We start from the raw sequence: 27,201 nt of genomic DNA, 5'->3' as shown, positions 1-27,201 counted from the left end.
AGGTCCTTTCCAACCCAAACCGGTCAGTCTATGATTCTACAAATTATTCCTTTGGCTGCTGTTCTAGGTATCCGATCTTTATTAAACAGGGAAAAAATAACCTGTGAATTACTTAAATACTGTTTGGCTGTATTTTGAAAGTTTTGGTCTGATACTCATAGTAGGAAAGATAGTGAATATTTATTCCCTTTGAAATTAAATTAATCATGAGTTAAGTGTGCTGTTCAGCACCTTGATTGCAAAACTATGTCAGGAATAGGAACCCCTTGGTGAGACCAGGTAATTAGCATGAATCCTTCTGCAGAGATGTTTTAGAGGTCTGCTGTCAAGCTTGTTCAAAAAATAAAGTTTAGGGAAATATGTTCTGTTGCGAGGGATGAAATAACAGACTTCACGCCATGATCAATATGATCGATGTGAGCCCATTTATTGCAGAATGACATGCCTTTTTATACACTTGTTAAATGCTTAACGCGTATGTCACAGATTATGATTGGTTCCTAACTAATATTATTTGTTAAAACATGTAGCATCTTTATTAAAAGAAAATATTATTTGTTAAAACATGTAGCCTTTTTGCTATAAGCAAGCTTTGTTCATGTAGCATCTTGCAGTTTCTGCTTGGTCAGGTGCAGCGGTTTTGTGAGCTTGGGAGTGTTCACAGTTCTTCATTCCGGAGACCTTCAGATCTTCTTGCTATAACGTTGTTTCTTCTCTTTTATGCATTGTTCATTCTCATCTGTGCCCTATACTGCTCTGTTTGCTCTAGGCGGGAGCCAGGGTTGCTCAGGCTCAGAGATTCTGCATGACCATAGTCCTGCAGAAAATCCTCAACAATATTCACGTAAACAATTACTGTATTTTGAAATCCAAGAGAGATAATGTGTACTCTGTATTGAAGAAGGCGGATTCATGGAATTCTGCAGCAGACGAAAGGACACTTATGACTATGAGAAATTTCATCCCTCTTTCCTCCTTTTTCTGCAGTCCTGGGAAGTTATCTTTTTTTCACATTTTTTAGCTTGAGATATAGTTTTGGATTCAAATACTGGAATAAGAATTCTGTGATCCATAAAAACAAATTAGGGACAATAAAACCAAATAGAAGATTCAGAGTGAAGACTGATAAATTCTCCAGACTTCTCATTCCTTAATTTTACTTTAATATTTCTCTAAGTCACTGATACTTCTGATTTCTATAAACTCTGTACTTTAAGATTCTCTCAATATGTAGATGATTGGAATAAATGCAACCAAATGTGGCTTTGACTTTTAATGAGGAATTTGGTATTCTGAATTAATCTGAAAAGCCCTGGCAGAATTTATCTTTTCTAGTTTAGATCAGTTTGGTGATAAACACTAAAATTTTAAATATGATTTCATCAGTTCATCTGAATAGCATAAAAGCCTGAAGCTTTTGTGATGTTTAGTTATGAGAGGGAGCTGGGTGTCATACTTTCATTTTAACTGGGTGTATGACTGTTTCCTGGGGTATTGTATAACTTACCCCCGTAAACTCTGATTGCCATCGTAATGCCTGGCTGCATCGTCCTCTGTGCAGTGTTAGTTCAGAAAATCCAACTACAGACTGTTGTGTTAGAGCATAGTAGTAATAAAGCCTACCAGATCAATCAAAAACCCAAAAAGAGCACATGATTTGCTACAAGACTGCTAAGTTACCCAAATTTCTTCTTAGTTTCTAAAGGTGTTATGATTAATTTTTCTCCTTTTTGCAATATATAATTAAAAATTAACTACTTGAGTTCACACTGTTAAAAGGACGTCAGTGTTCAAAGGATTATTTCTTATTTAAGTCTGCTGCATAAACTGTGTTGTTTATTTCTGTGTAATTTTTGTCTTCTGTGCCTCTAGATTTTAAGCAACACGTTTTTAACTGAGGACTCTAGGGCAAAAACCAGTTGCTTGCGTGTGTAAGCAAGACCTACTGGAACTGTATCGAAAATGCAAAAAGCATGGCCTTTTTAGCCATTTAGCCTTATCCCTGTATTGGTAAATGGGAGTGTATTTCATGGGACCTTTTCATGGTGTCCTGTTAAGATTGTATCTCCTTTAGATCCTAACTTTCATGACATTTTGCCTTGGTGATTAACTGAATGACTATCGAACGTTTTTGTTTGTTGTTGTTGGTTAAGGTGAGCACTCCAGTGGTTACGTCGACCACGCAGGAAAAGCAGAAGGACAGCGATCAGTTTGAATGGGTCACCATTGAACAGTCAGGGGAGTTGGTGTATGAAGCACCAGAAACAATTGCTGCAGAACCTCCACCGATCAAGTCGACAGTTCAGACTATGTCTCCTATACCTGCGCATTCTTTGGCTGCCTTTGGTTTATTTCTTCGTCTGCCGGGCTATGCTGAGGTGCTGCTAAAAGAACGGAAACATGCTCAGTGTCTGTTGAGATTGGTGTTGGGAGTTACAGATGATGGTGAAGGAAGTATGTGCTGCAATTATTATGTTTCTTTGTAGGCTAGATCATTTTATTTAAATTTATTTATGCTGTAATGCTTGTAGTAGGAAGTGAGAATTGATTTGAGTGGAACTGTGTTGCTAGCAACTTTGATAGTCTGTTGTCTCTGAATATTACATTGTCTGGCAAAGTCTTGACACAATCATTAGTATTCAAGTGTCAGAGTAATTGTAAAATAACAGCTGATAAAGCTTAGAATGGCCCTGTCACTCAGATGGCAGTGCACTCAAATAGAACAATCTGAGTAGCTGGTACGCTCAACTGATCGAGCAAAATTGTATTTCTGCAGCCAAATGCAGAATAATATGGATAGGAGCATAGCTACAGCAGATGTAGAATAAAATGTTGGGTAAAACTGTTTTAGAAAAGGAAAGAAAGATCTAAAGATCACATTGATCGAATTAGCTGAGCAGGAGCTCTACCTTAATGGTGCGAGTTAGGAGGGAGAAGTGAGGTATTCTTTGGTGAGTAGCCATGAACAGATGAGCTGAGAGAATTTGTAGTTAGTGTCTTTGCAACCAAACCTGGGTTTCTGCATATTGTGTGAATATTTTTATTTTCTACTGTTTTGAAAAACTGGAAGAGTATGTGAAAGATGTTTTAGTACTTCAATCATTTCCTTTTGTTGTGACTTCCAAAAGAATGCTGGTTTTTCTATGCAGCAATCAACTGAAGTTAGTCTCCATTCAGCAGCCTACAGAGTGGTGAGCAGCGTGGAGTGCCCAAGGCCAACCACGATACCAAGAGTCTTGTTTACCCTTCCTTCCGTTTGTTTTTATTCCTCTTGTACTTAGGTACAGTACAGTAAAAAAGAATAAACTGGATAATAAAAATCTAGTCTGGCTGCTTACTCCCACCTAGTTTGAGTAGTAATTATCTGAAGGACTATATGCAGTCCCTCAACTTTTTATGTCCTTGAGTGATTGCAAACAATTTTATACCCTTTTTTTTTTTTTTTTAATGAAGAGACCAACTCAGACCCTTAAAATTTGGGTTGCTTTCTTTTTTTTGTGTGTGTGCATCTATTACTGCTATTGGAATACAATTCCAGAACAGTATTTTCCTCATAGGTAGGGGCTACTTTAATTTTCAGCCTGAATTTATTCATATCCAGATTGTGCCCATTTATCATTGTGCCAAAATGGTTCCTCAGCATAAATTGTTCTTCTTTCTCCAATGCATTTGTTGACAGGAATTGTATTCCCTCCTAGCCTTTGTCTGCTGGACTGAACAGTCACTTTCTCCATTCCTTAAACCAAACACCTGAATTTAACTCTTTACAAAATGTGGGATCAATTATACATAGTAGTCCACCTTAGTTCTCTGTATAAAGAATTACTGTTTTCCTTTTCTGTTGGAAATGCATCTTTTCATACATCTAGATCTCTCTTTACTTTCTTACATAATATGAAGAGCTGCACTTACACATCTAGGGCTTGTAGGTTAAAAGTGGATTCAGTTGTCTGTGAAATAAATCATGAGTAAATGTTTAGATTTTTTCTCCTCATTTATTTATTTATTTGTTTGTTTGTTTATTTATTTATCATCTTTTTTTTTTGACTCTGTGTCATTTGGCTACAGCTACAGTTCTGGAAGTCTATCAGATGGGCTTTTTTCCAGAGCTGTTCAATTTATTTGTGAAGGTCCCAGTCAGAGAATTTTTGCTTCCTTCTTGTTTCTTTACGAAGAATATCAGATATGAATTAACTTGTGTGTGTAGATACATGTACATATAAATATAGACATACATATTTGTCTTGTATTTCACTCCTACCTCTGGAAGATGATATAGCTGATAAACTCTAAGAATGAGGAAGATAATATAAATATATTTTAAATAAGCAAACTTCTGAACAGAAGTTTCACAGTGTTTTTAGTTGTCAAATATCTCTCTTTACTCATGCACTGGGGAAGGAATGTGAAATGCATTGTTAAATACAGAAAAAATGAGGACACAATCCCAAATCTAAGTAGGTTGCAGTAATAGGATATTCTATTATTTGAAGAGTAGCTTTTAAAAGAAGTTATTTTTGCTCTTAATGCAAAAGGGTTAAAAATTTAAAATAATTCTACTTAAAAAAATCAAACACACAGCTTAAAACTATGTTAGTATTTCACCATGTATTCAGCTTGAGTAACATCACAGCTTGGATTGTGTCAGTGACTTAGTTCCCACTTCGGGCACATGAATATGAAAAAATCCACTATGTCATGATAAAGTACAGCTCCTTGCCAGCTGAGCTGCTGTTAGCTGACCATGTGCATTCTTTAACTTGCTGTAGTTGGAATGTTTAAAAAAAAAAAAAAAATTTAAAACGTTTGAATCACCTTTGTTTTCTTCATTCAAAATACGACCTGAAGTGTGGTCAAATGCAGTAGTATACTGACTGTTATTCACAAACTAAGTTTTCTCCCTGGAAATGGCAAATCAGATTTTATAACTTTGGTCTTAACCGGATCCATAAAGGAAAGAAAGAAACATTCTTTCTTATATACTCTTCTACTAAAAAATCTTTGTGAAGATAAACCTAGTTATTAGATAGGTTACTCTATGTGAATGCTTAAGTCCTTAGTACATTTCTGTATGTGTTGCTTATAAACCATTGCAGAGATTGACCAGCTGTATTGAAGTATTGAAAGAAAATGTGGGTTTGATATTTTTCTTCTTCAATCTAGGTCATATCCTGCAGTCTCCTTCAGCAAACGTGCTTCCCACTCTGCCTTTCCATGTGTTGCGTAGTTTGTTCAGCACTACGCCCTTGACTACTGATGACGGAGTGCTGCTTAGGCGGATGGCCCTGGAGATTGGGGCTATACATCTTATCCTTGCTTGTCTGTCTGCTCTAAGCCACCATGCACCAAGAGTGCCCAACTCCAGTCCCAACCAAGCAGAGGTAAGTGTAGCAGCAGAATAATTGGCACTGAGAAGCAGGAAGAATTTTCACTGTAAAAAAGAAAATAATCTCCATGATTTCATTGTAGTCCTATTTCTGCAGAGTTTGCATTTGAATGAAGAGGAAAAATAATTAGAAAGTACTTGATGAAGTAATTGTCCTTGCATGTTGCAAGTAAGCGTAGTAATCATGGAATTTAACCAACAAAGAAGGCTTATCATGAGGCATTAAGGTGTAATCAGTTTCTTTCACAGGGCCTTCTTTTTCAGTGCATGAGGCATAATGCTCAATGGATGGTGGTTCTTTAACCCTCATTAGATAGCACGACCTCATTACTTTATTTAGCATTCATCATCTAAACCCTACTGGCTGCAAATTATTTCCTCTTACATGCCTCAACAAATGTAAAGGAGTTGTGAAAATTAATGAATTAATGCAGTGGGGTTTTTATTACCTTTTTGCTGGTGTGGAAGTAACATCCAAAGAAAAACATTTTCTGTAGATTCAACATTTTGAGTGAATCTCCAGAATTAAACTTTTTCAAAGGACTTAGTATTACACTATCCTCTATTCAGAACATGTATACCCCATGTTTGTTTGGGTTTTTTTAGGATTATGAGTTGCCATTTCTGCATAATATACCACTTGTATATAAAAGTGTTTAAAGAAAATTCATTACTTGCCTTCTTTAGCATCTGTGTGGCTTGCATGAAAAAGTTCCTGGTGGCTAAATATGGCTAAGCAGATGCAGAATATAGGGCTGTCCATATTTTAGCAGCTCTGATACTGATGAGGGGTTGAGCAAGGAAGAGATGGAGCTGTGTATGAGAATAATTCACTTTCATGCTAATCAGATCTAAGGGGAAGCTGAGATCCTCTGCTCCTGATGGGTAGCAGGCTGCTGACACGTTAATACCTTAGTGTTACTACGCTTTTGGAGGGAAAGGTAACCATTAATTCTTATCTCTCCTTGAGTTCTACCAAGACCCCCTTAAACAGCTTGCTTTCTTATAATTCATATGGATCAGGTGATGGATGGTAACTTGAAACTAGAACTCCATCAGGCCTGCACCCAGGCTTGAATTTCAGCTTTCCTTTAAGTGCTGTAAGTCGGTGCTCGTGACAGACCTCTTGAGTGTTTAAGGTATAGCAGGTTTGTGAGCGATGTAATGAGTAATGTCCACATGACGGTAACCACACAGCTGTTTGCTCACTGACATGCATTACATTCCTGATATAAGAGTTCAGCGGTGATTCCAGACTAGTGTCGGTATCGTACTTAGTTGGAGGTAATGTTTTTTACCATTGCAGTGTGTTCATACGTAATTTCTTTTCCCACAAGTATAATCCCAAACAAAGTCACTGAAGAAGGTGTGAACAGAAAAATGAAGCTTTTCAGAGCTGTAAATACCGCAGATTAAATTTGGGCACCTACTCACGTGACCTGGTTACCAGTAAGGCTAATTGTCCCTGAGTAATGAAAGTAGCAAGCGTTAGTTGCGTTGGAAAAGGAGGTCACTTGTTTAGGGTGCTAATATATGATTAGGAAAGCATTAGTTAAAAAATGCTTACTAGAGGTTTTTTTCTGCGTCATATTCGCCAAAGATCTGGTAAGCTTTTAAAATTAGCATTAAGTACTTAAATAGGCTCATAAAGGCTAAGCAGTGTAATATTGGAGTTATGCTGGTAAAATGTAGTGGTGCAGACCATTGGGAAAAGCTATACAAACACCTTTGGGAAAATGCTCTCTCAGGACATTTTAAGGACAAGGTATTTCCCCCCCGATTATCTGGAGAGGAAATAATGTGTGTTTCAGTGACACAGAGATCATGTGTCAGGGCTTTACATGTAACTTACACCACTTGCCATTTTGGAGCGGTCATTCAGAATCAGCACATGCTTGAGCATCTTAACGTTTTGGTTGTGTACTTTCGATGACATTTCTCCTTCCATTCACTTCATCTAATCATGCTATTAAACTTGACTAGGTGTTAAACCATAATAATTATAGGACTGCCATGTTTTGCATGATATGGATTAAGTAACATTTTAATACCTTTAATCATTTAAGCAGAGACAATATCTTGGAACAAAAACGGGCTTACAGAACAACCACTTGCTACAATTCAGTGCTGACCTGTACTGGAACGCCATATGAGTGGCAGACTCTTTCCTATCTAAAGCTTTGAATTCCTCTGAATCTCCTTATTAAACTAATAAGTTGGGATTGCCATCTTTTGCAAAACAAAAGCTTTCCAAAGAACTGGTTCATAAGATGAAAAAAGGGAAATTATTGTGAATTTTTTTTCCTTTCTTTCTTTTTTTAGCCACAAGTGTCAAGTACACACAACAGTGCATCAACAGAAGAACAGCAGTTGTACTGGGCTAAGGGTACAGGCTTTGGAACAGGCTCCACAGCTTCAGGATGGGATGTTGAACAAGCTTTGACTAAGCAAAGGCTAGAAGAAGAGCATGTGACCTGCCTTCTACAGGTGTGTAATAATGAAACTTTGGTTAATGATAAGCACTTGAAACATTAGAACCTGGATAATAAAAATCGAGCTTGTATTTTTTCCAGTCATGTAGCACAGTAGTTATGGTATTTTGAGGAAAAAAATACAGTTTACAACCATGAAAAATGGTATAGATCATGTTTTGAGTTAGGCTGTTTTCAAACATCAGTGGTCTGGTGCATATAAAAGGTTGGAGTGTGTAAGACTGGGTGACAGTTCTGACTAGACAATGAACCAAGAAGCATTCCAGTGTATTTCCCTGGAGCTGTCATTTATCTTTGTGGACATAGCTGCATTCAGTCAAAAGTAAAGACTGTCCATCAAAGGAGGAGAATAATGTAATAGGCATTTTTTTTTCGTGTCAAGTAATCTTACCTATTAATTTCTCACATATTTTTGCTCTGCTTTGAGGAAATGCCCATGCTGGTGTCCGTGAATGTGTTAGACCAATAAAAGAAAATCTCATTCAAACATTCTGTAAAATCATGAGTATGTCAACTAAATGACAATAGTAAATCACCAGTAAACATCCAGATCTTAGTAGAACTCTGACTTCCAAATGCCTCATGCTGAGAAGAAAACCCTGCATAATGAGGCTTTTCAGTCCATTTTGAAATGCAGCCAGCCCCTGTTATCTTAGGTCACTGTGGGGAAAATGAGATTCTACCTAGTCATCAAAAATTTCATTCACAGAACTGTCAGCTCAAATGCATTAGCTAACCTCACTGCTGTGGTAGAGCGCAGAGGAGATGAAATTCTGAAAATGTCCATGCCCTGTCTGATGAAGATATCTTTTTGATGTGATCAGTTATTCAAGTCACTGTAGATTACAAGGCACAAGTATCGCATCCCTTGCCAAAGCAAAACAAATAAAATATGAAACAATTTTCCTCAGCAAAAAAGAGGAAAATCACCTGAATAACCTTTGGTGAAGCTTCTAGGCAGTATTCTGGTTTATGCCAGTCAGAGGTTTAGCTATAACTGTCCTAAATTGCGACGTAAGGAGGCATTTGCTTTGGGCAGTCAGCAATTGTAGGAAGAAGTGGAAAACTCTCAGCATTTTGCTGAAGATGTCAGTCAGTTATACAGCAGACTTTGACTGGCCCCTTCTCTAGGAAGGTTGTTTAGAAAAATGCTCTTGTACAGAGTGCTGATGAGGTGCTGCAGCACAATACCATGGGTAGTGCGGTAAAGAGGGAGATAAAGGAGAAGAGGCTAAAAAGGTGAAGAGAACCCCCTGAGACTTCACATAATGCAGCCTTTTGTGTCTTGAAGGTACCTAATTTGAGAGTACAGCTGCGCGATTCAGACCCACGGAAGTGCTTTAGGTTGTAGTCTGCAACCGGCGGTAAGGGCCTTTGGGCGCAGCGGGAGCTCCCCTTGGGGGGCACAGGTGTGCAGCCGTGAGGCGGCTCTCCCGCCATCACTGAGGCGAAGCGGCTCTTTGCTTACTGAAGCAACAGCCGTGCTCATGAGTGGTGCTTCCAAGTAACTCTCTTCTCACCCTAAGTTCTTGTTTCATCTGTAAACCCTGAAGTCCCATCCAAAAAGAAGTTACAAATGTTTTTAAAACATTTTCAGTTAAAAAGAAATAAAAATCTCCTGTTGCTAGTGAGTGTTCTGAAGTGAATAGGACTGGTCAGCTGCATGTCTCCGTGTGAGCTAGCAAACTCCTGCTTTAACTCCACCAGTTTAATCAAAATTCATATTAATGATCACAGTTCGTCATTTAATTTTGCATTAGCCAAAGTTGCAATCATAATCTAAAAACTATAGAATTCCTTCTGAGAGATCTTTGGGACTGCTGAAATGAATATCAGTGCTGAATTAGCAAAATAGCTGGTCGAATATTATGGTGTCTTCCTTAAGAAAGGAAAATCAAAGGTGTTTTGCCTAAAATAAATCAGGTTTGAATCAACATTTTTGTGTGTTTCAGGTTCTTGCCAGTTACATAAATCCTGCAGGGAGTACCTCAAATGGAGAGACCCAAACTAGCCATGAGGGGAGAGGACAAAACAGCAGTGCTCTTCCATCTGTTCTCCTAGAACTACTCAGTCAGTCTTGCCTCATCCCAGCAATGTCGTCATACCTCCGCAATGATTCAGGTAATGTGCTATTGTCTCCCTCTAAATTTCAGTTGCCTTTCTTCTGTCAAGTAAGCTTATATATAAGCTAGGTAGTTGTGGCTGGTTTTGGTATGTTTACCAATTTACAAATGTACTAATGGAATGTCCACTTGAGCCTTAGAAAACAATATGGCAGTGCTTGCTGAAATACTTCTTTGTTGTAAAAGTTTAAGCTTTGTTGTTTTAATGTCTTTAAATTTGATATTCATTCTTAAACTGTACATTAACAGGAAAATGGTATTTCCTTCTGAAAAAAAATTATTTTAGTTGTTCTGTAAAGGATAACATGCAGAGAGACTATTTTATACAAGACCATGAATCTTACTGTGAAGAAAAATGTTAATTTTGTAAGAAAAATGAGCAAGTATGTGCATGACATTAGTAAACGTTGTATGTACTGAGGAAATTCTCTTTTACTTTGATCTGAGCTTTTTCTGCTTTATGTGGGAAAATACAGAAATATTCTCTTATCCAAACTGCAGAATATTTCAAATGTATGGGAACAAGGAAATTTTTGGTGTGTTTTTTTATAAAGGAAAAACAACTTACTTCCATGGTGTCATCACATTTCTACTCATAATTTTAAAACAGACTTTTTGATAGTTGTACCTTGCTGTGGAAACCATTTCAGTTGTAGTTCAAAGTAGTGTCAAGCAAATGCCTGTGCGGAACTAATGGCAAAACCAGCAGGCTGGGTTTGTGATTTGTGCTGAGTCTTAGTAGATGGCAGGCTTTAGTATGAAGGTATTGAAAGTGTTTTTTCTTCAGATAACAGTCTGCATGAAGTTTTAAACACTTAGCGTTGGGTTGAATTTTTGTTTAGTTGCTTTGTAAGTATGGATTTACTCCCTAAATATCAGAGATTTTCCAAATCTGAATAATTTGGGTTGGGACCCTTAATTTGCTTGCCCTATTTTTGGAGTAACTGCTAACAGTCTTGCCACATTACGGCAGTTCTTTTGAATGCCAGTTGTAGGGTGTGGTGATGTGCATTTCTTGAAACAATGTCATAGCTTCTTGTTGAATTACACAGTATATTTTATCTCCAGGGTAGAAGAGAAGTCATCTGTGTCTTAAGTATTTACAAAGCTACATAGGACTGAAACAAGTACATGGCTCTTTTAATCTGTGGTAACTAGGGCGTTACATAATCTTGTATGATGGAATGAAAGTAGTTCAAGAAGTCTGCTGGGGCCGTATAGTGAAAATAAAAATATGAAGATGTTTAACTTGCCAGTCCACAGTTTGACACCACTCCCCTAATTCTGCAATTAATTTGTTGGTTCTATTTTGCACATATTACAAGGGAGGAAAAGGAACTCTGTAGCTTATACACCAGGCTCATTATTGCAAATGCAAATCTAATGTAAAATGATAAAGTAAACCACTAAAGTAATCATTCTAACAGGTAGAATCACAGACTGGTTTGAGTTGGAAGGGACCTTAAAGCCCATCTAGTTCCACCCCCCCTGCCATGGGCAGCGACAGCTTGCACTAGTCAAGGTTGTTCAGAGCCTCATCCAGCCTGGCCTTGAACACTTCCAGGGATGGGGCATCCACAGCTTCTCTGGGCAACCTGTCCCAGTGCCTCACCACCCTCTCCATGAAGAACTTCTTCCTGATATCTAATCTAAGTCTCCCTGCTTTCAGTTTAAACCCGATACTCATAAATTCTTTGTTGAGGTAGAAGGGAAAAGTCACCGAAAGACCTGGCAAAAATGCTATGTAATCTAAAGGATGAGGCTTGCTGGTTCCGAGTTACAGATGAACCACAGCTGCTGAAATTGCTTTTTGCCATTTTCAATAGAAAAACTTATCTGTCTGTATAAGTCACCTTTAACTGGCAAAGAACAGTCAGACACTGATAGAAGAGATGAGATATGTGGCTGGTGGAGGAAGGTTCAGACTAGTTTGGCTTTCCAGGGACCATTTGTTTTCCCAAAGTACAAAGAAAAGGCCAAGTTTCAGAGGGAAATGTTTATTGTAGGTATGTTTCCCACTGCTGGACTACTGTGGTTTGTGCTTGGCAGGGAATGTTCATATGCTGCGCTTGTGAAATAAAAAATAGTAACATCTGAACAAAGCAGATACTGCTTTTTCATAAATGGATCTGTAGCTCTTAATGTAGCAGTGTCATTATGCTTGATACATTGATCCAAGAGATAGTCTTGAGTGCTTCCTGCTGTATTTGCTCAGAATTCTATACATAAAAGTATAATTAACCGTGTTCTTTTGGATTTAAAAAAAATAGCTTTGCAGGCTTATATCAGTCAAGCTTGTCTTTGAAAACGTAATAGGATATGAGTATGAGAGGGAAATGTGCAAAAAGGCATGACTTCATGAATATTTGAGTCAGATGCATTTAGTTTGAAAGGACTCCCTGAAAATAGTTTTTCTTAGCGATAACCAGGCATAATTCCAATGCAGTAATTACTTTTTAGTTCAGAAGCAGACAGATAATTCTCACATTAATGAGTCTGAGTTGCAGGTGACACTGGGGCTCTCAGTGTCTCGGTAACAGTGTCAGGAGACATGGCTGGCAGAGCCTGACTGAGAAGCTCTGGAGCTATGTTAAGCTCTGGTAAAATGCTTGTAAGATTGAAAAATTCCCTTCTCCTGTAGGGCTGAACGCCTGCTCAGGAAGCAGGAAAGGGAGAAGCACTATTAGGAATACCCATGTACATGGTCTTCTAGGTTTCAGACCAGTGTACCTTCTGCTATCAAAATGTCCTTTCGCATGGAAGAAGCAGGTAACTGTATTCTTCCTGTAACATGCTGGACTTAGAAATGAGGACACTGCATACAGAATGCTAATAGAGTGTTCCCGGATTCTGGCACCCCAGCAGGTACAAGCTGTGCCCAGCACAATGCTGACTGAAAACAGCAATTTTCAGCAGCTCAGACTTCAATGGATAATAGTGGTATCAGCTGAAGGTTACCCTGTGCTGGAGGTATTCCTCTACTAGATGTTTGGTTTTGCTGTAAATGGTTGCAGTAACAGTGATCTTCACATATTGCATATCTGCCGTATGCCTAAAAGTACATGGGAGAAGTTTTCTATAAAGGAAAATAAGATGCCATGAAGCTGCTGGGTGTGCCGTTTCCCTTTATTGCACAGTAGGCTGATACCACTGTGGTGATACAAGATAATAAGTATTTAGTATTGATGAGAATTTTGTATTTCATTTAAACATATTCAATTAGCTACAGGTGTGATACATCCTGTTTGCAAAGTTATTTTGGCAAATCTCTTGAACAGTTCCAGTGTCAGAATATAAAATTGGCCTTTGTTACAGGTTAGAAACTTATCTAGGTTTTTTGTTGCTTAAATGTGTTTTGTCATCCCTGCTCAGTTTGCCCAAAACATACCAAGACTAGATTGTTCTCTACATGGTTCTAGATAAAAAAAGTCTTGGTCAGAGAAGTAGTGCTCACGTGTCATTTAATCTTTAAGAAATTTCACCTTGAGGCAGATCTTTACAAACCAGGCTGCTATGACACATTCTGCAGTTTCATCTGCATCAGAGCAAGGTGATTGTGAAGCCCTTGAAAATTGTGTATGGACCACTTTCATTGATTTCCATAATTGCCTTTTTCTTAAAGGAGGTTTATCAGTCTATGAAGGATTTCACTTATTAAGCAAGATAGATCATAGCTGTAGTCACAAGGAGCTGCTGTAATCCTCACCCTGTTTCTTAATCATTTTTTCCTGTATTTATTTTGTATCTTGGAATGGTATTACTGTGGCTTTTATTACCTTTGATTTTATAAAAGAGAAAGAACACTGAGATTTTTTTTAACATTTGTGTCTATTCCTGAAGTACTTAATTCATGCTTACAGCCATAAAATTCATGTCATACTTAATTTCTGTATCATGGAACATCTAGCGTGCATCAATTGCTGAGTGTTTATGCACATTTCACACCAAAATCTGTCACGTAAAACCTTTTCATTGTTGTATAGAGTGCATTTCATTTGAAAGAATTACCTCTATAGGAACTCTCAAATATGTGAACGTTTCTCTCCTTCAACAAAATGCACTACAGTGACATGTGTGCCGTGCAATAAGAGGTTCCCAGCAAACATGTGACCATCAGGCTCTAACCAGAGTACCTGGCTACGTTGATGGTCTAGGTTTTGCTGATATAAGTGTGCCTTGACTGATGGACCTGGGTTTATGAAGACTAAGACAAGCTAGTACTTACAACTAGGAGAGAAGAAAGCAGTAGCAATAGTAGTCTTTGTAGCTAACAAGGTTTCTAGAGAAGACGATGGAAAGGAATCATGAAATAGAAGGAACATCAGGTGACTCTTAGGATAGGGACTGTGTATTTCGTTATGGGCTTGGACAGTAAAAAGCCCGGTGAAGTTGGGATTTATTGGTGATGCAATATTAGGTAGAGTCGTCTTGCTTAAAAATATAGTTGTACTAGTTTGCCCCTATACTGGTGAATAGCAACACCTGAGGTGCCTTAATCTTGTTTAAAGCTGAAGAGAGGGGGGGGTTTGGTACCCCCTCTTGGTTGGAAGACAGTCCTCACAGCAAGTTGCACAATTCCGCCTGAACTCTGCTTCACTTCCCAGGTTTTCAGGACGTAGGTGATGATGTGATTTGAGCTGTGGTTTTCTTGCAGCCCTTTCTTCACCTGCTCCCTTCTTAGCTGTCCTTAGCCACCCTTCCTTCCTTGGACAGAGACTCCCATGTGATGTGGTCAGCATAGATCATGGTGGTACATTAGCTCAATCTTTCTTGGGTTTGACTGCTGAGAAGAGATGATGCATTTCTTTGAGGGCTTTACTAAGAGGACTGTGTTTACTGACCAGCATGTTCCGCTTCGGAAGAGTACATTATTTGCTTTTAATGCACCTTTCATAGTTTACCAAGTACTGTCCCTTCCTGGACTTGTGGATTCATTAACAGTTGGGCTGCTTCATCCTGCTGCCAAATACCTCATTGTGAATTTTATTTAGTAAGTACTGTGGACAAATCTGGTGATGGTGAACGTATTGAGTTGTTTTTTCTTCCTTTTTTGATATACCTTTGTTAGTCAAGTCCATTGAAGTCATATTTTTCAGGCCTCGCCTCCTTACCTCAGAGCTTGCACTACACTAGATTGTAGTGCAAGCTCTGAACTCTGCTGAAGTTAGAGTATTTCTTTTCTGTTAATAATACTATATTCATTCTCAAGTCATTATATAGTGTTGCTTTATTTTTTGCAAAGTAGTCCAGTTCCACTGGACTGAGTGGGCTGAGTACTTTAGGAATCTTGTGTTCCTCTATGGGTCTCTGAAGTTCATTCAGCTTAGAGTACTACACCTTCCTTCATACACTGCTGGAGGTGTGGAGGTACTACTGCAGTGTAAATGTTGAATCGTCATGAAATTCTGCTTTTCCCTAGACTGTTGACTTTTTACTACCTCTAATAAGAGGTAGTTACTGTTAAGGTACTTTCATTATTGAGATACTTACACGTATGTTGGATTAAACAAATAAGCACTGTATCTCTATTACAGAGCTCATTTCACTGAAGTGAGACTTAGGTCCACCTGTGTGCAGAGCACAAGTATTACCTGGTAAGAGAGGATATGAGACTTCTGTTTTAAAACAAAATATGATTTGTATGCCAGGGCAATCTCTAAGGATAATATTACCCTGTGACTTTCTTCAAAGCGTCAAAGCCTTTTGCTATGAGCAAAATTAGAAGTATAATAGCAGTTTAGATAGAAAGTATGTAATTACCAAAATTATGAATTCCACTAGTTTTCATTAATGTTAATGGTCTTACTCATTGGTAAAAGAATGGTGCTGATCCTTTGCCACAGTTGGTTATAACTTTGGGACTGGTTTTTATCTGTTTTGTTGTTGAAGCGGTTCCAAAAAAAAGTGCAGTATCTCACTCCTGTGTTGGAGAACTGGTTGATTCACAATTTCGAGAACAGAGCTATGCACTGAAATGACTTGAAATAAAACTGTTTATTTGTTTCACAGAATCAACAAGTTTTAAATAACTTCAGAACCAAAGTAAACAGCAGTAATTTCTACCTGGACTTTGTATTTCTGCTCAGTTTTCAGTTCTTACAACCTTTCATTTTAAGATCCATCTGAAACATTCTTGTGTTGTGAGAAAATTGCAATAACATCCATAACTATTTAGATATAACAAGTACATTGAAAAATTAAATAATGTATTGACTCTATTCCAGTTTTAAATAAACATGAATGAACTCCATAGTTTCTCTAGAATGTAGCTTAATTTTACAGAATGCCTTGGTGCTTCATGTACTGAAAGTAAGTATACAATACTAGAGATCTGCTGTACATTATGGATAATGAATAAATTCTTGTCTGCACATTTCCTTCCAGTGCATCCTCAGCTCTGTTTATCATTTCTTCTGGATCAGCCAGTATTGACTCAGAATAGCAAAACCAGAATATGCCATCTTTCGCCTCATTCATCCATAAATCATCCATGATTGTCACAGCATAGTTTCTGCAACTGACTGAAGTATCATTGCCAAATTCCTTCTGTTCTAGGTCCTTGACCTTACTTTCTGCATGTGCTTGTTTCAAAGTGACTTCCAAAGGCTCTGTTTGTTTAGCAGTTACGAAGTTCTGTACAGTAGTAAGCTTTGGCCTATACAAGAGGTGTATTTCTTTGCTTGTCACTTTGTGAAAGGTTTGGATGAAGCTTTGCGGCCCAGGAGGAAGAACTGAGCTGATTTTCAGAAATACAGCTCCTCCATTGTTCCTCTGTGGCATATATAATACCAAGAACAGTATTTATTAAAATCAGTGTTTCCTTTTTGTTAGTGTTGTTTTTCCACTGTGTTTTTAATCCTAGGGTCTCAAAAGTAGCTTTACCATTAGCAGATATATGTGAGATACATTCATTTATATAAAAGCTTCTATGATCTCAGACAGTCTGCAGCTTTGGATCTAATTCAAAGACATACATAGGTTTAATTTAAAACGTGGAAATAGTTTAATCAATTTCAGTAATCTAATTGCATGTGCCATGAATATGCATAAGTTGCAATTCTGGGCCTCAGTCATAAATGGTACAAAAAGGGAAAATGTCTCCAGGACGCAGTCCAGAAAGAGAATACACTCTTCTGGGAAAAGATACTAAACCTGTTTTCCATGCAACACCAGGAATCCTTGTGTGATTTGTTTTATTTTGCTGGAAAATAAGCATCAGGATGAAAACATGAAAGTTGTATTATTCCAAAAATGGCAATGTAGAAAGTATAACATAAGGCGTTGGGTTTTTTTCTTTTGGAGAATATGTATTAGTGTGTCATTGTAATGATTAATACTTTTTTAAAAGAAATACTGAAACTATTCTTTATTTTTTCACACCACTTCAAAGGATTTTTAATTAGAAAAGCACATCGTCAGTATAGCATGATGATTTCAAATACAGATTCAGTAAAGGCAAGGAAATCTAAGCTTTTCCAGCTTTTCACAAGACTAACAAAAATGCTGCAGAATATAGTCAATAGTTAAAATTTTATTCATAATATTACAATTTTTGGTATAACAGTGTTCCTGTTTCCACACTTATACATTAGTGTAAGTTGTAAGCCTAAAAATAAAACCCTTTTGTCTGTTTTCTTGTCTCAGCTATGAAGAGACATATTGCACAAAACCATAGAAAGCGACATGGGGCTTGCTTATATGTATTTATATATGAAATTAATCTCTTTCTGTGTTCTGGTTGTTTTCAGTGTTTGCTTACATTTCTTGTCCTGCATGTTTGCCGGCACTACAACAGTGCCCTCTCTGTATCTGCTATTTGGATTTCATCTGTTTATCAATGAGAAGTTGAGTGTCGTCTGCCTTCGTTTATGTCATTTAGCACACTAGCTGGCCTCACAGATACATTTAGCAGTCATTGGTGCAGTGCCCTCAGCCAAACACTTTGCTCTGGAATGTTTTCGATCGTCTTTTCAGACTGTGGTGTTTTTGCTTTAAATTTAGAAATCATTCTTGCCATCGCTGGTCTCTGCACTGTGTGCTGTGCAATTGATGTTCAAAAATGTCATCAAAGTGTAGTGTAGATGTACACAAAAACAATAACAAATAAATTGAGTATAGTTCCAATAATCCCAAGCAGCGCTAAAATAGATTCTTCCTTTTCCTCCTTCTCCTCCTGCCTTTTTACATCTTCCAGTGTTGTGATGGCAGAGGTCCCCATTTTTCCTGCAAATACCTTCACCAGTATTCTGGCAGCTAGCTAGAGGAAAGAAAGCAAATGGTAAATCTGGTCTGACAAACACGCAAGCTTTGAGCTTTTTGAAAACACTTCTGTACTTCCTAATGCTGTGTTTATTGAGTTGAATTCATGTTTTGTTTTCTTTCCGGATGAACATGTCTATGTTAAAAGTAATTGTTCTCTAGATACAGATTTGGTGGAAGGAATGAAAAATAGCTTGATGCTTCAAGGCAGTTAACCTGTTTTATTCTAAAAGAAATTTAAGGTTTGTCTTTAGCCAGCTGATTTGTTTCCTTATGAAACATCAAAATGATGAAAGCAGGTAGTCAGCATTGTCAGATACTCTGAAATGCCTCAGGAGATTGTGTGAATTTTCAGCTGTTGTTAAACATTTCACTGTCACAGTACAAAACCAGTTGAAAATATTCATGTCTGCCATCCTTGAACGTGGAAAATATGCCTCCTTAATACAGCATCGCAGTCCCTTTTGACCAGTGAGCCCTAAGCAGGCAATTGCAGGTGAGATCTTATCCTTTTACTTGTTTCATTGATCAGGTTTTGGGTATACATGCAACAGTAAAACATACAACAGAAAATGCCTGTCTCTTCCTATTTAAAGGTTGGTTTGGTTGTTATATATGCTTGTTACTGCAGTATGCCAAATGACAGCAGTACTTTTATAGTAACAAAATTCTATGCAGTATAAGGACTTGAGATAGATATTTACCAATGCATTTATGATTTATTACCTTTATTGTTGCAAAAGTGAGGTTGACAGATTGTCTCTCTTACTTAGCTGCTCTTGTACTTTTAATTGCAGTCAAATATCCTCTAGAAACATATTTCCTGTAAAATTATGTTCATTGGTGGCCGAGATGTTGATACTCTAGGTAATCTGCTGTGCTGTTTTATCCTTATGGATCAGAAATTTCCCACCTTAAACCAAAATTTGATTTGGATTTCTGCTAGTTCAGATAACCCTAATTCACTGAAAATTTGCAGCCACATTTTATAGTGCCATAGAATTTTTCTCTCCTGGCAAACATCTTTAATCATTGGAGATAAACGCATTTCTGCTGTGAGTCTAATTAGAGCTATCGGCTCAGAGCATGTCTCACAGAAAGGTAAAAAAAATATGATGTTTCTTACCCTACATTGCATCAGGAATAAAATGTCATCAGACATGCTTCTTACTCGTCGTTTCAGTGGCAAACCAGGCTTTTATCTTCATGAAGGGGCTGCTCTCCTCACTCAGACAGACCAGACAGGAGCATGAACAGTTCCTTGATGAAGTAGTTTATCGGTGAGGATAATAATGTTACAGAATCTTCCAAATGACTGGCCTTTCTCTCTCGGTAATCCACTGAAGCAAGAGTAGGTGAAAAACAGTAAAACCCTTCCTGGTGATGATCCTCGCTGTTGACTAATTCTCATTAAAACTGAGGATTTTTTCCTTAGATGATGCAGAGCAGCGAAATGCGTGCTGTTCAGTTTTGCCTTAAAAAAAGAGAAAAATACGAACAGCCCCTGGTTTTACTCACTTACACTTGGTAATTTATTGAGACTTCAGAAACCCCGGCCGTTGATGTACTCTTTGTGGCAGCCATCTGAAGAGGCTTTCTCACGTTGACACGCTGTAATTCCGAATGCAGCGAACTACGTGCAGTCACACTAGGTAATTTTAGTCCAGCCTGAAAAAGGATGAAAAGAAGTCTGCTTTCCTGGCAGTAGTGTGAACGCTGTCACACACCTGCATTCAGATCCTCTGGAAAGAATTCCAAGGTATGCTTCGGAGCATTGCATAACTTAGCCAGGCAAATCTGAAGCGAGGAATGACAGTGGCGTTAGTCGCGCACTGTGCTGAGCTGTGACATTGATTAAACATGCACTTGGCACTTGCTGAATAAAGAAGGAGCTACGAGCCACCCTTGCAGACAGTGAGTTGCATAACAATGTGCGATGGCTCTGCTGTTTCATTGTCAGGCCCGGCACATTTTAATCCTGTACCGGCGGAGAAAGTGTGCGGTGTGGAGAGGAGCGGAGTTAACTGTACTTGGGGGTTTTCCGAGGAAGTGCTGCATGACGAATGGTGACATTAAGGCGTTCAAGCTGAAACACTGTTTCTGCCTTTTGTCTTTTTATGCTTTGTTTGACAGGCAGTTGTTTCTGTGGGAAACATACTACTTCTAACGCTTTTCCTCTTTTTATTCGCCGCCCAAAGAATGCGGGTTAGTGTGTAATTAATGAAAAGGCAGCCTGTTCTGCTTTCACAGCAAGCAGTAAGTCAGTTTTTTCCTGGGTAAATCGGAGGTATTTTTTGCCTGCCCTATTGGAAAGGGAGGGGCTCTGCAAAGTCTTCTCTTCTTCCTGATCTCTTCAGATAAAAAACCACAGTTTTAAAAACATCTGCAAGTAGCCGTGTTTCAAATAATTTTATTGAGTCACTTTATTCTATGAAGGCTACCAATGCGATGTGTTTTCGTTGGCATAGCATAGCTTCTTGATATGAAAGCAACCATATTTTACATACATTGGAAAACTTATTTTAAAAAAAAAATTTACAGTATCAAGCAATTCAGAATTCAAAAGTGGAAAAGCCTTATGCATGTGAAAACTCAAAGATAATTAATTACATTGAATTCAAACAGTACAACTGTAACTGGAAACCTTGATCACTTTCCAGAACAGCATATTTTAGAAATTACAAGGCATTGTTTTTGCAATTCAGTTTTCAATAATCTTTTTGTGAGTAAGCAAAATAGAGTAAAATCATTGCTTTAAATACTTCCATTTTCGAATTAATTTACTTACATGTTAAATTTTTTTCCTCATTATTTTGCTGTAGTGCCTACGTACATCTGTTGCTTTCTCAGTAATGGACAAAACTGTGTATTCTACACGTGTGGTATTTTAATGACAAATACCATGTTTGAAGTACCGTGACTTGTATGGTACTTGTACGTGATTTGCCCTGTATCCTGAAAGTAATGTTGCTTCAGTGAAACTCTTTGACTCTAGAAGACTTAAGTAATTAGGTTACTTAATTACTCTCCAGCATTGCTTCCTTAAAACATACTCTAATATGTGGATATGATCTTCCCTTTTAAGCTCTTCCTTTACTCTGAAAAGGCTGCTGCAATTGCAGTTGTTCCTGGAATTGTTTTCTGTCTGTAGCTTGCACGTATTTCTGACTTCATTTAGATTCATTCAGAGATATAATAATGGGGAAATGTTCCGCTGTGTTTTCTGACCATTCACGTTGCTGAGAACACCTAGCAATAACCACATTTTCAAGCCATTGTGCTGTATGAACCCTCACATGTTAAAAATCAAACCCTTTCCTTTTGCAAAAGGAGGAAAATCGTGCAATGTGCCTCTTTACATAAAAGAGTAATTCTGTATTTGGAGGGTAGTAATCTGTGACCTTGTCAAAGCGACCAGATTCAAGGTCAGCAGAAGAATTTCTTGCAATATTGTCAAGTATAAATAGTGACAGTAAAGTAAATTCAGCAGCTCCGCTGCAAATAACCTGCTAATTAGATGTATCCAGAGAGAAGCACGGGAGTTGCAGAACGGTTCTTGGCCTGGTTATTGCCATGGTTGAGGTCTCATAGTGGACTGCCACTTAGCTGTGATGCAACTGATACTTCAGTGGCTCAGGTGAACCCTGGGAAACCAATCTCTCCAGGCTCCCTCTGCACAATGCCTCCTGCACATTGGGATTCAGATCCAACATTTGCCATGGACCTTGGTTTGATGGCATCTCTCCCCTCCCCTCCTTCCACTGTAGTGATGTGCCTGTCTCTGCAGACATGCCATCAACTGGTTTGCAAAACAGGCCCAGCCAGAACTCCATCAGTTCACAGCACAGTAAGAGGGATGGGGCGGTAGATGCTTAAGCTGTCAGTGTTGGCAAAGAGTTGTGGGGTGGAGGGAGTAAAATAAAAATAAAAGGCAACGATTGTCAGGCTTCACATTTCTCAATTATAGGAAACGTGAGGGATTCTTGGGGTGAAGACTGGTATTTATAACTAACTTTCTACCTATAATGCAATGCATCTTCAGTATGAAGAGAAAATTTCATGCCAGATTTCTGACGTGGGGGAAGTGAGTAATTTAGGTTGGTTTGAAGAGGCCTTGATTTATCCATAATATTTGATGAAAATATTTGGAAAAACAGATATTTTACATTTTGTGTAAAATAACCTGAGACTCTAGGAGTACATTTTATACAAGTCGGTAATAAAACTGCCTGCTGTGGGTTGAACATTTACATGGTTATGTGGTATTTGGGTTTGGACACTGGAACCCAAAAAGGCCCTGAATTTAATTCTGTTACTTCCGTCTAGGCAGAGCTTTCAAGCACTTAGTAAGATTTTGGCAACTCCTTGGTAACTGATTTATGTAGCATCCCAAGAGCAGAACAAATTCTGTTGATCAGAGGTCATTCTGTTTGTTACCACTGATGTTTGCGCGTTTGTATTGCATGGGAATAGACCTTAGACAATACAAATGTATGTCCTATTTTAAAGATACTCGTACTTCAAGCAGGAGTTGGCAGGCTATCTTGTAAAAACTCTGGTATAAATTCAATTTAGAGTCTTGATCCTTAGATGATCATTGTCCTGCTATATGCTACTGCTGTGAGTAACGTGGTACACCCATAGCATCACATTTACAGAAGGAACAAGTACTCTTAACCAAAGTGTACGTTTTCTTTTTCCTTATGTTTTTTTATGTGTGTATATATATAATTTTGATTTTTGTGTACTCTTACATTATTCTTCATGCTGAATTTTTCATTAAAATAGCTTGGTTTGAGTCCAGTATTGTTTGCTGTTATAGAGCACAAATGCTTTGAAGAAGACTGCGAGTTAAACCAGAACGTAAGGGAAGATTTGAAGGAGAAAAGGGAAAGAAAAATGTAAAGAGCTGTCTAGACTTAAAAATCTATTTAGGTTAAAATGCTGTAATGAAATCAAAAAGATCATTCATACATCAGTTGTCCATGAAGACTTTGCTCTTGCAGTTTTTCTGCATTTTCCGTAAGATGTAGGAAACTACTTGAAAATTAGTAGCGCGGACATCCTGTAGGTGATGCATTCTAGTTTTCTTCTCTGACATCCTCCATGAACGTCTCCTTCTGAGACCTGACACTTTCAGTTAAACTGCAGAACAACAGAGCAAAGCTGTGTCTGTTGGGAGATGCTGTAGTATGCACAAATTAAGATGAACTGGTTCACTTAGCATAAGTGAGAAGTGGATATCCATGCTCTTGCTTCCTCACGTTTTTTTCTTTTCTTTTCTTCTTTTTTTTTTTTTTGTTTCCCACTCTCTCCTGGGAACTAAACACAGCTCGTGGGAGCTGTTAGCCTATTTTTTGTGATACGGATTGATGTGTGATGCCCTTGAGTCAGCAGTGATGGGCGTGGCCAGTTTGAGCTGGGTCTCAAAGTGTTTTTTTTTTTTACTCTTCTGTTGAAAAAAGGAAGAACTCGTATCCTTTGTGTGTAGCTACACAAGTTGCTTTTAGATTTCTTACTGTTCTCATTCACACCTCTCCTGTTTCATCTCAGCATTGACTTGATGATTTTGACACTTCAGCTATGTGTCAACATCTTGTTTTCCTTCTGATTGAGGAACTTCAATGCCTTTTGGTTATTGTCTGGGGTTTTTTCCTGATTTTGTAACTTACTGACCCAGAATATTCTTGGGAAAATCCAAAACACCTCCTAGCTACGAAGTTCCTCTCGTCTGTTCCTACCTGCCAATCTTAACAGAAATTTACCTGTTTCACTCCCTCACAATTGCTTGGAGAAAGTCTGTGTAAAGAACTCTAATTAAACAGACACGGAGTAGTACATGTTCTCCTGCCACACTCCTGTCAACACCAGCTCCTCTTAGTACCAGTCAGGATCTACCACCGCTTTATTGTCTCTGGATACGGTCAGAATGCACACGGCTATTCTGTCAAGACAAGGGTTAAGTTTGACAGTTGAGTAATAGTTCAGGAAAAACTGAGCCAAACCAGCCTTTTGGAGGGTGTTGGGTGACATGTCACATGTTGGCTTTGAGGGAACTATTTTAATCACTTTCTTGATGAACTGAAGCAACTCAGAAGTTGGTGAAGGGTGAATGTTCCTGAGTTAGAGGAGAGGGGTGAAGCCCCTGCTGTGTGTGATGACCTTCTGGATATGGTGGAAGGGAAGGATGGAAGAAAGGTGAGGGTTTTTTTCCTCTTCTTCAGTCTCTAGTCTCACATAGGACATCAGACAGTCTTCGGTTTTCTCTTCTTCACTGGTGTCAGGAGCAGTCTCTTGTATGGGTGTTGTACCTTAAGGAAGCAGTAACTTGTAAAATACTTCAGTCATAATTCAGGGCTGTTCCCTGCTGCTCAAGAGGTTTTTTTTTGTCAAAGACAGCAAGTATCCAGAGCTATATCATCACGGTGGTTTGAGTGTAGGCTGCGTGTTTCTGGAGGAGTGTTAGAGCTTTCAGGTATCAGGTTTCGAGCTGTCATGTTCATAAATTTTGTTACACTGGAGGAGTCCATGGAGTGTATACTGAGTTCTTATTGGGCAAGCAAAAGGAAGCAGAGTAGTGAGAAATTATCCTAATCCAGGCCCTCAGAGAACAACAGTACTAAAACATGTTCCTCTTTTGCCAAAAACCTTAAAGCATCTTGTGAGAAGGAATAAGCCTTGTCCATATGAATTTCCCTGTGACTTCTCTTAAAATAAAACACCCAAAAAACCCTAGAAGATACCACCATCCCAGCATCTTGTGCCACATCTTTCTTCTGATTTATCATCTGTGGTTGGAAATAGTTTTGGAATAAGAGGATGACATTATTATCTCCTGAAATCTCTTATTTTCTATTGGAAAAGAATATGAATTTATGTTTCAAAACATTTGAAAATACTGTTTCCTAGTAGACAGTGCTTTTGGAGTAGAACTTAAATAACAGATTGTTCTATTAAATGTCAAAACCGATTATCTATTTGAGTGGTTAATAATACAAAAGATTTATGAAAGAACAAATTGTAAATTTGTACTTCTAGCTCTAATGTGTTGCAGAAATTAGTTGAAATTTATAGGGAATAATTATGGAGTATGTATTGAGACATCATGGCATTGAGATCTTTGAGAATTAAAAACCTAGTTGTTACGAGGAACGAAGCAGCCTAGATTTGGGTTGTAATTGAGTACTGGATTGTGTGGCAGATAAAACACTTAAGCCTTCAAAGACTGCAATTCACTTATTTCAAAGAGCTAATGGAAATATTTATTTCAGTAACTTATTGTGTATCAAAGATCACTGAGATACTCTAACTCCTGCTCCAATCTTTATCTGTTTCCGTACTGCACATTGGTTTATATGGCTTTTAAACATAAATCCAGTAACTGGAGAGCTCTTCATTGATTTACACAGCTGGTGGTGGATTTTGCAGCTGCATGTGCAGAGCACACTTCAGTCTAGCTTGCAACCTCTGGCCCTACTCACTTGATCCCAGTGAATTAAAGTGCACGTTAGATTTTCCAGAAAGGAGGGAGTTTTGTGGGAAAGACAGTCAAGAAATCATCAGGTGAGAAATAGGGGGAGGGAAGGAAAGGCTAGATTTCAGTGGGGCTTCAGGCATCTCACATTGTTCTTTCTTTTCCTGCTTCGTACTGTATACTCTTTGTCCTACTGCCTAAATAATACAGAGTGCTTTTCAGAAAAACATTACTCTGCAGTCAAGAGTAGGGTCAGGGGTTTTGTCTGTCTGTTTTTAGGAAACTTAAATTTTTACAAGTGATGCCTAAGCCACTGAAGGTGCTTTACAGGACAATCCTGAAAACACAAGTAAACAAGATCTGTTTCTCATCTGGAAGCCACTGTGAAGTTCTGGACCTCTGTGGTTACAGGATAGTATGACTGCCTTGAGAGCCCGAGGAGCAGACTACCTGCGTATCTGTATCTGCCTGCCAAGGACTTGTTGTTTTCTCACTGTTCCCCTTTGGATCCACTTAGAGATCACTCTTCTGGTATTAACATGAGAGACACTTTTTTGACAGATCTTCATGTCTTGCGCTCCACTGTGTAATATGTTTTGTGTAAAAGGAAACCCAACTGGTGTTTGCCTTCCTGCCTCACACGGAAGAGTTACCTTTTTTTAATAAGTTTTCAGGAGAAACGCACTTAGATGCTGGTTCTTGGTACGAGGATGTGTAGAAGCTAACAGATCGTACGTGAGATGCAGCTGGTGTTCATTTCCTTCCTGAAGTTAGTTTCTCTGTGTTAATTTTGAATTATTCATTTGAGAAGTAAAAGGTCAGGGCTGTTGTCTTCACAAGTGTTTAGTTTTGGCCATAGGTGTTCTGTTAAAGTTTCTCTGCCCATAGACTGTCAGTATCTTGTGATATCTGTTCACCTTACAGAAAACAGTACAGGTCACTGACATGGTTGTTCAAGGCAGTAAAGCTTCTGCCTTGTTTACAGTGGAGGGAGTCAACCCTTCAGCTTTCCTGGTCCATTTATGTGATTGTTACGGCCCGCAAGCATTTAATCCAGGAGTTCCTTTTTTCTCTTAATGAATTGAGAGCCAAAACTGGTAGCTATATCCCTGCTTTTTTAGGACAAGATTGGGAATCAGTAAGTACTAGACTGGTAATTGGTAAAAGACATTCAGCAGGCCCTTTAAAATTTGAGATACCACACTGCATCTTTCACAGTTCTCAGAGTAAATGATACTGGGCCTCCCTTTTTTTTTTTTTTTTTTTTCCTTTAGTCAGACAGTGTGTCTCAAATGGTTTCAGTTAGACTTGGTAATCATGGTGGGGAGCTGGGTGTCTGGAATAGCGTGCTCTGCAGCACCACACGCTCCAAACAGTCACAGATTTTACTGGAAGCATTAAGAATTAATTTTAAAAATTATGCCTCTCATTACCAACAGACTGTCCTTTTTGGGAAGAGAAGACGAT

At 38.3% G+C, this 27,201-nt stretch overlaps 1 protein-coding gene and 1 long non-coding RNA gene across 2 annotated transcripts in view; one reads left to right on the top strand and one right to left on the bottom strand.

Annotated features, from left to right (window-relative positions):
* Positions 1-14,637, top strand: part of LOC104513215 (baculoviral IAP repeat-containing protein 6-like) — a gene marked incomplete at its 5' end in the record, with an annotated part of 17,362 nt that extends 2,725 nt beyond the window's left edge. The window contains 6 exons of the mRNA XM_010156496.1: positions 2,154-2,454; positions 5,164-5,381; positions 7,709-7,873; positions 9,831-9,999; positions 11,828-12,007; positions 14,606-14,637. Coding sequence (XP_010154798.1) covers positions 2,154-2,454; positions 5,164-5,381; positions 7,709-7,873; positions 9,831-9,999; positions 11,828-12,007; positions 14,606-14,637 — 1,065 coding nt within the window. The remainder of the gene's footprint in view (positions 1-2,153; positions 2,455-5,163; positions 5,382-7,708; positions 7,874-9,830; positions 10,000-11,827; positions 12,008-14,605) is intronic.
* Positions 14,638-18,169: 3,532 nt separating this feature from the next.
* LOC104513214 lies at positions 18,170-20,120 on the bottom strand. Its single transcript, XR_727923.1, has 2 exons — positions 19,387-20,120; positions 18,170-18,258 (listed from the first exon to the last, which is right to left on the bottom strand). It is a non-coding gene; the product is annotated as an uncharacterized LOC104513214 (long non-coding RNA).
* Positions 20,121-27,201: the final 7,081 nt, after the last annotated feature.

The sequence above is a fragment of the Eurypyga helias genome, unplaced genomic scaffold, assembly GCF_000690775.1.
Source record: "Eurypyga helias isolate BGI_N326 unplaced genomic scaffold, ASM69077v1 scaffold5258, whole genome shotgun sequence".
Classification (NCBI taxonomy): domain Eukaryota; kingdom Metazoa; phylum Chordata; class Aves; order Eurypygiformes; family Eurypygidae; genus Eurypyga; species Eurypyga helias.
The sequence above is the reverse complement of the archived record's forward strand: the minus strand, read 5'-3'. Positions and strand labels throughout refer to the sequence as shown.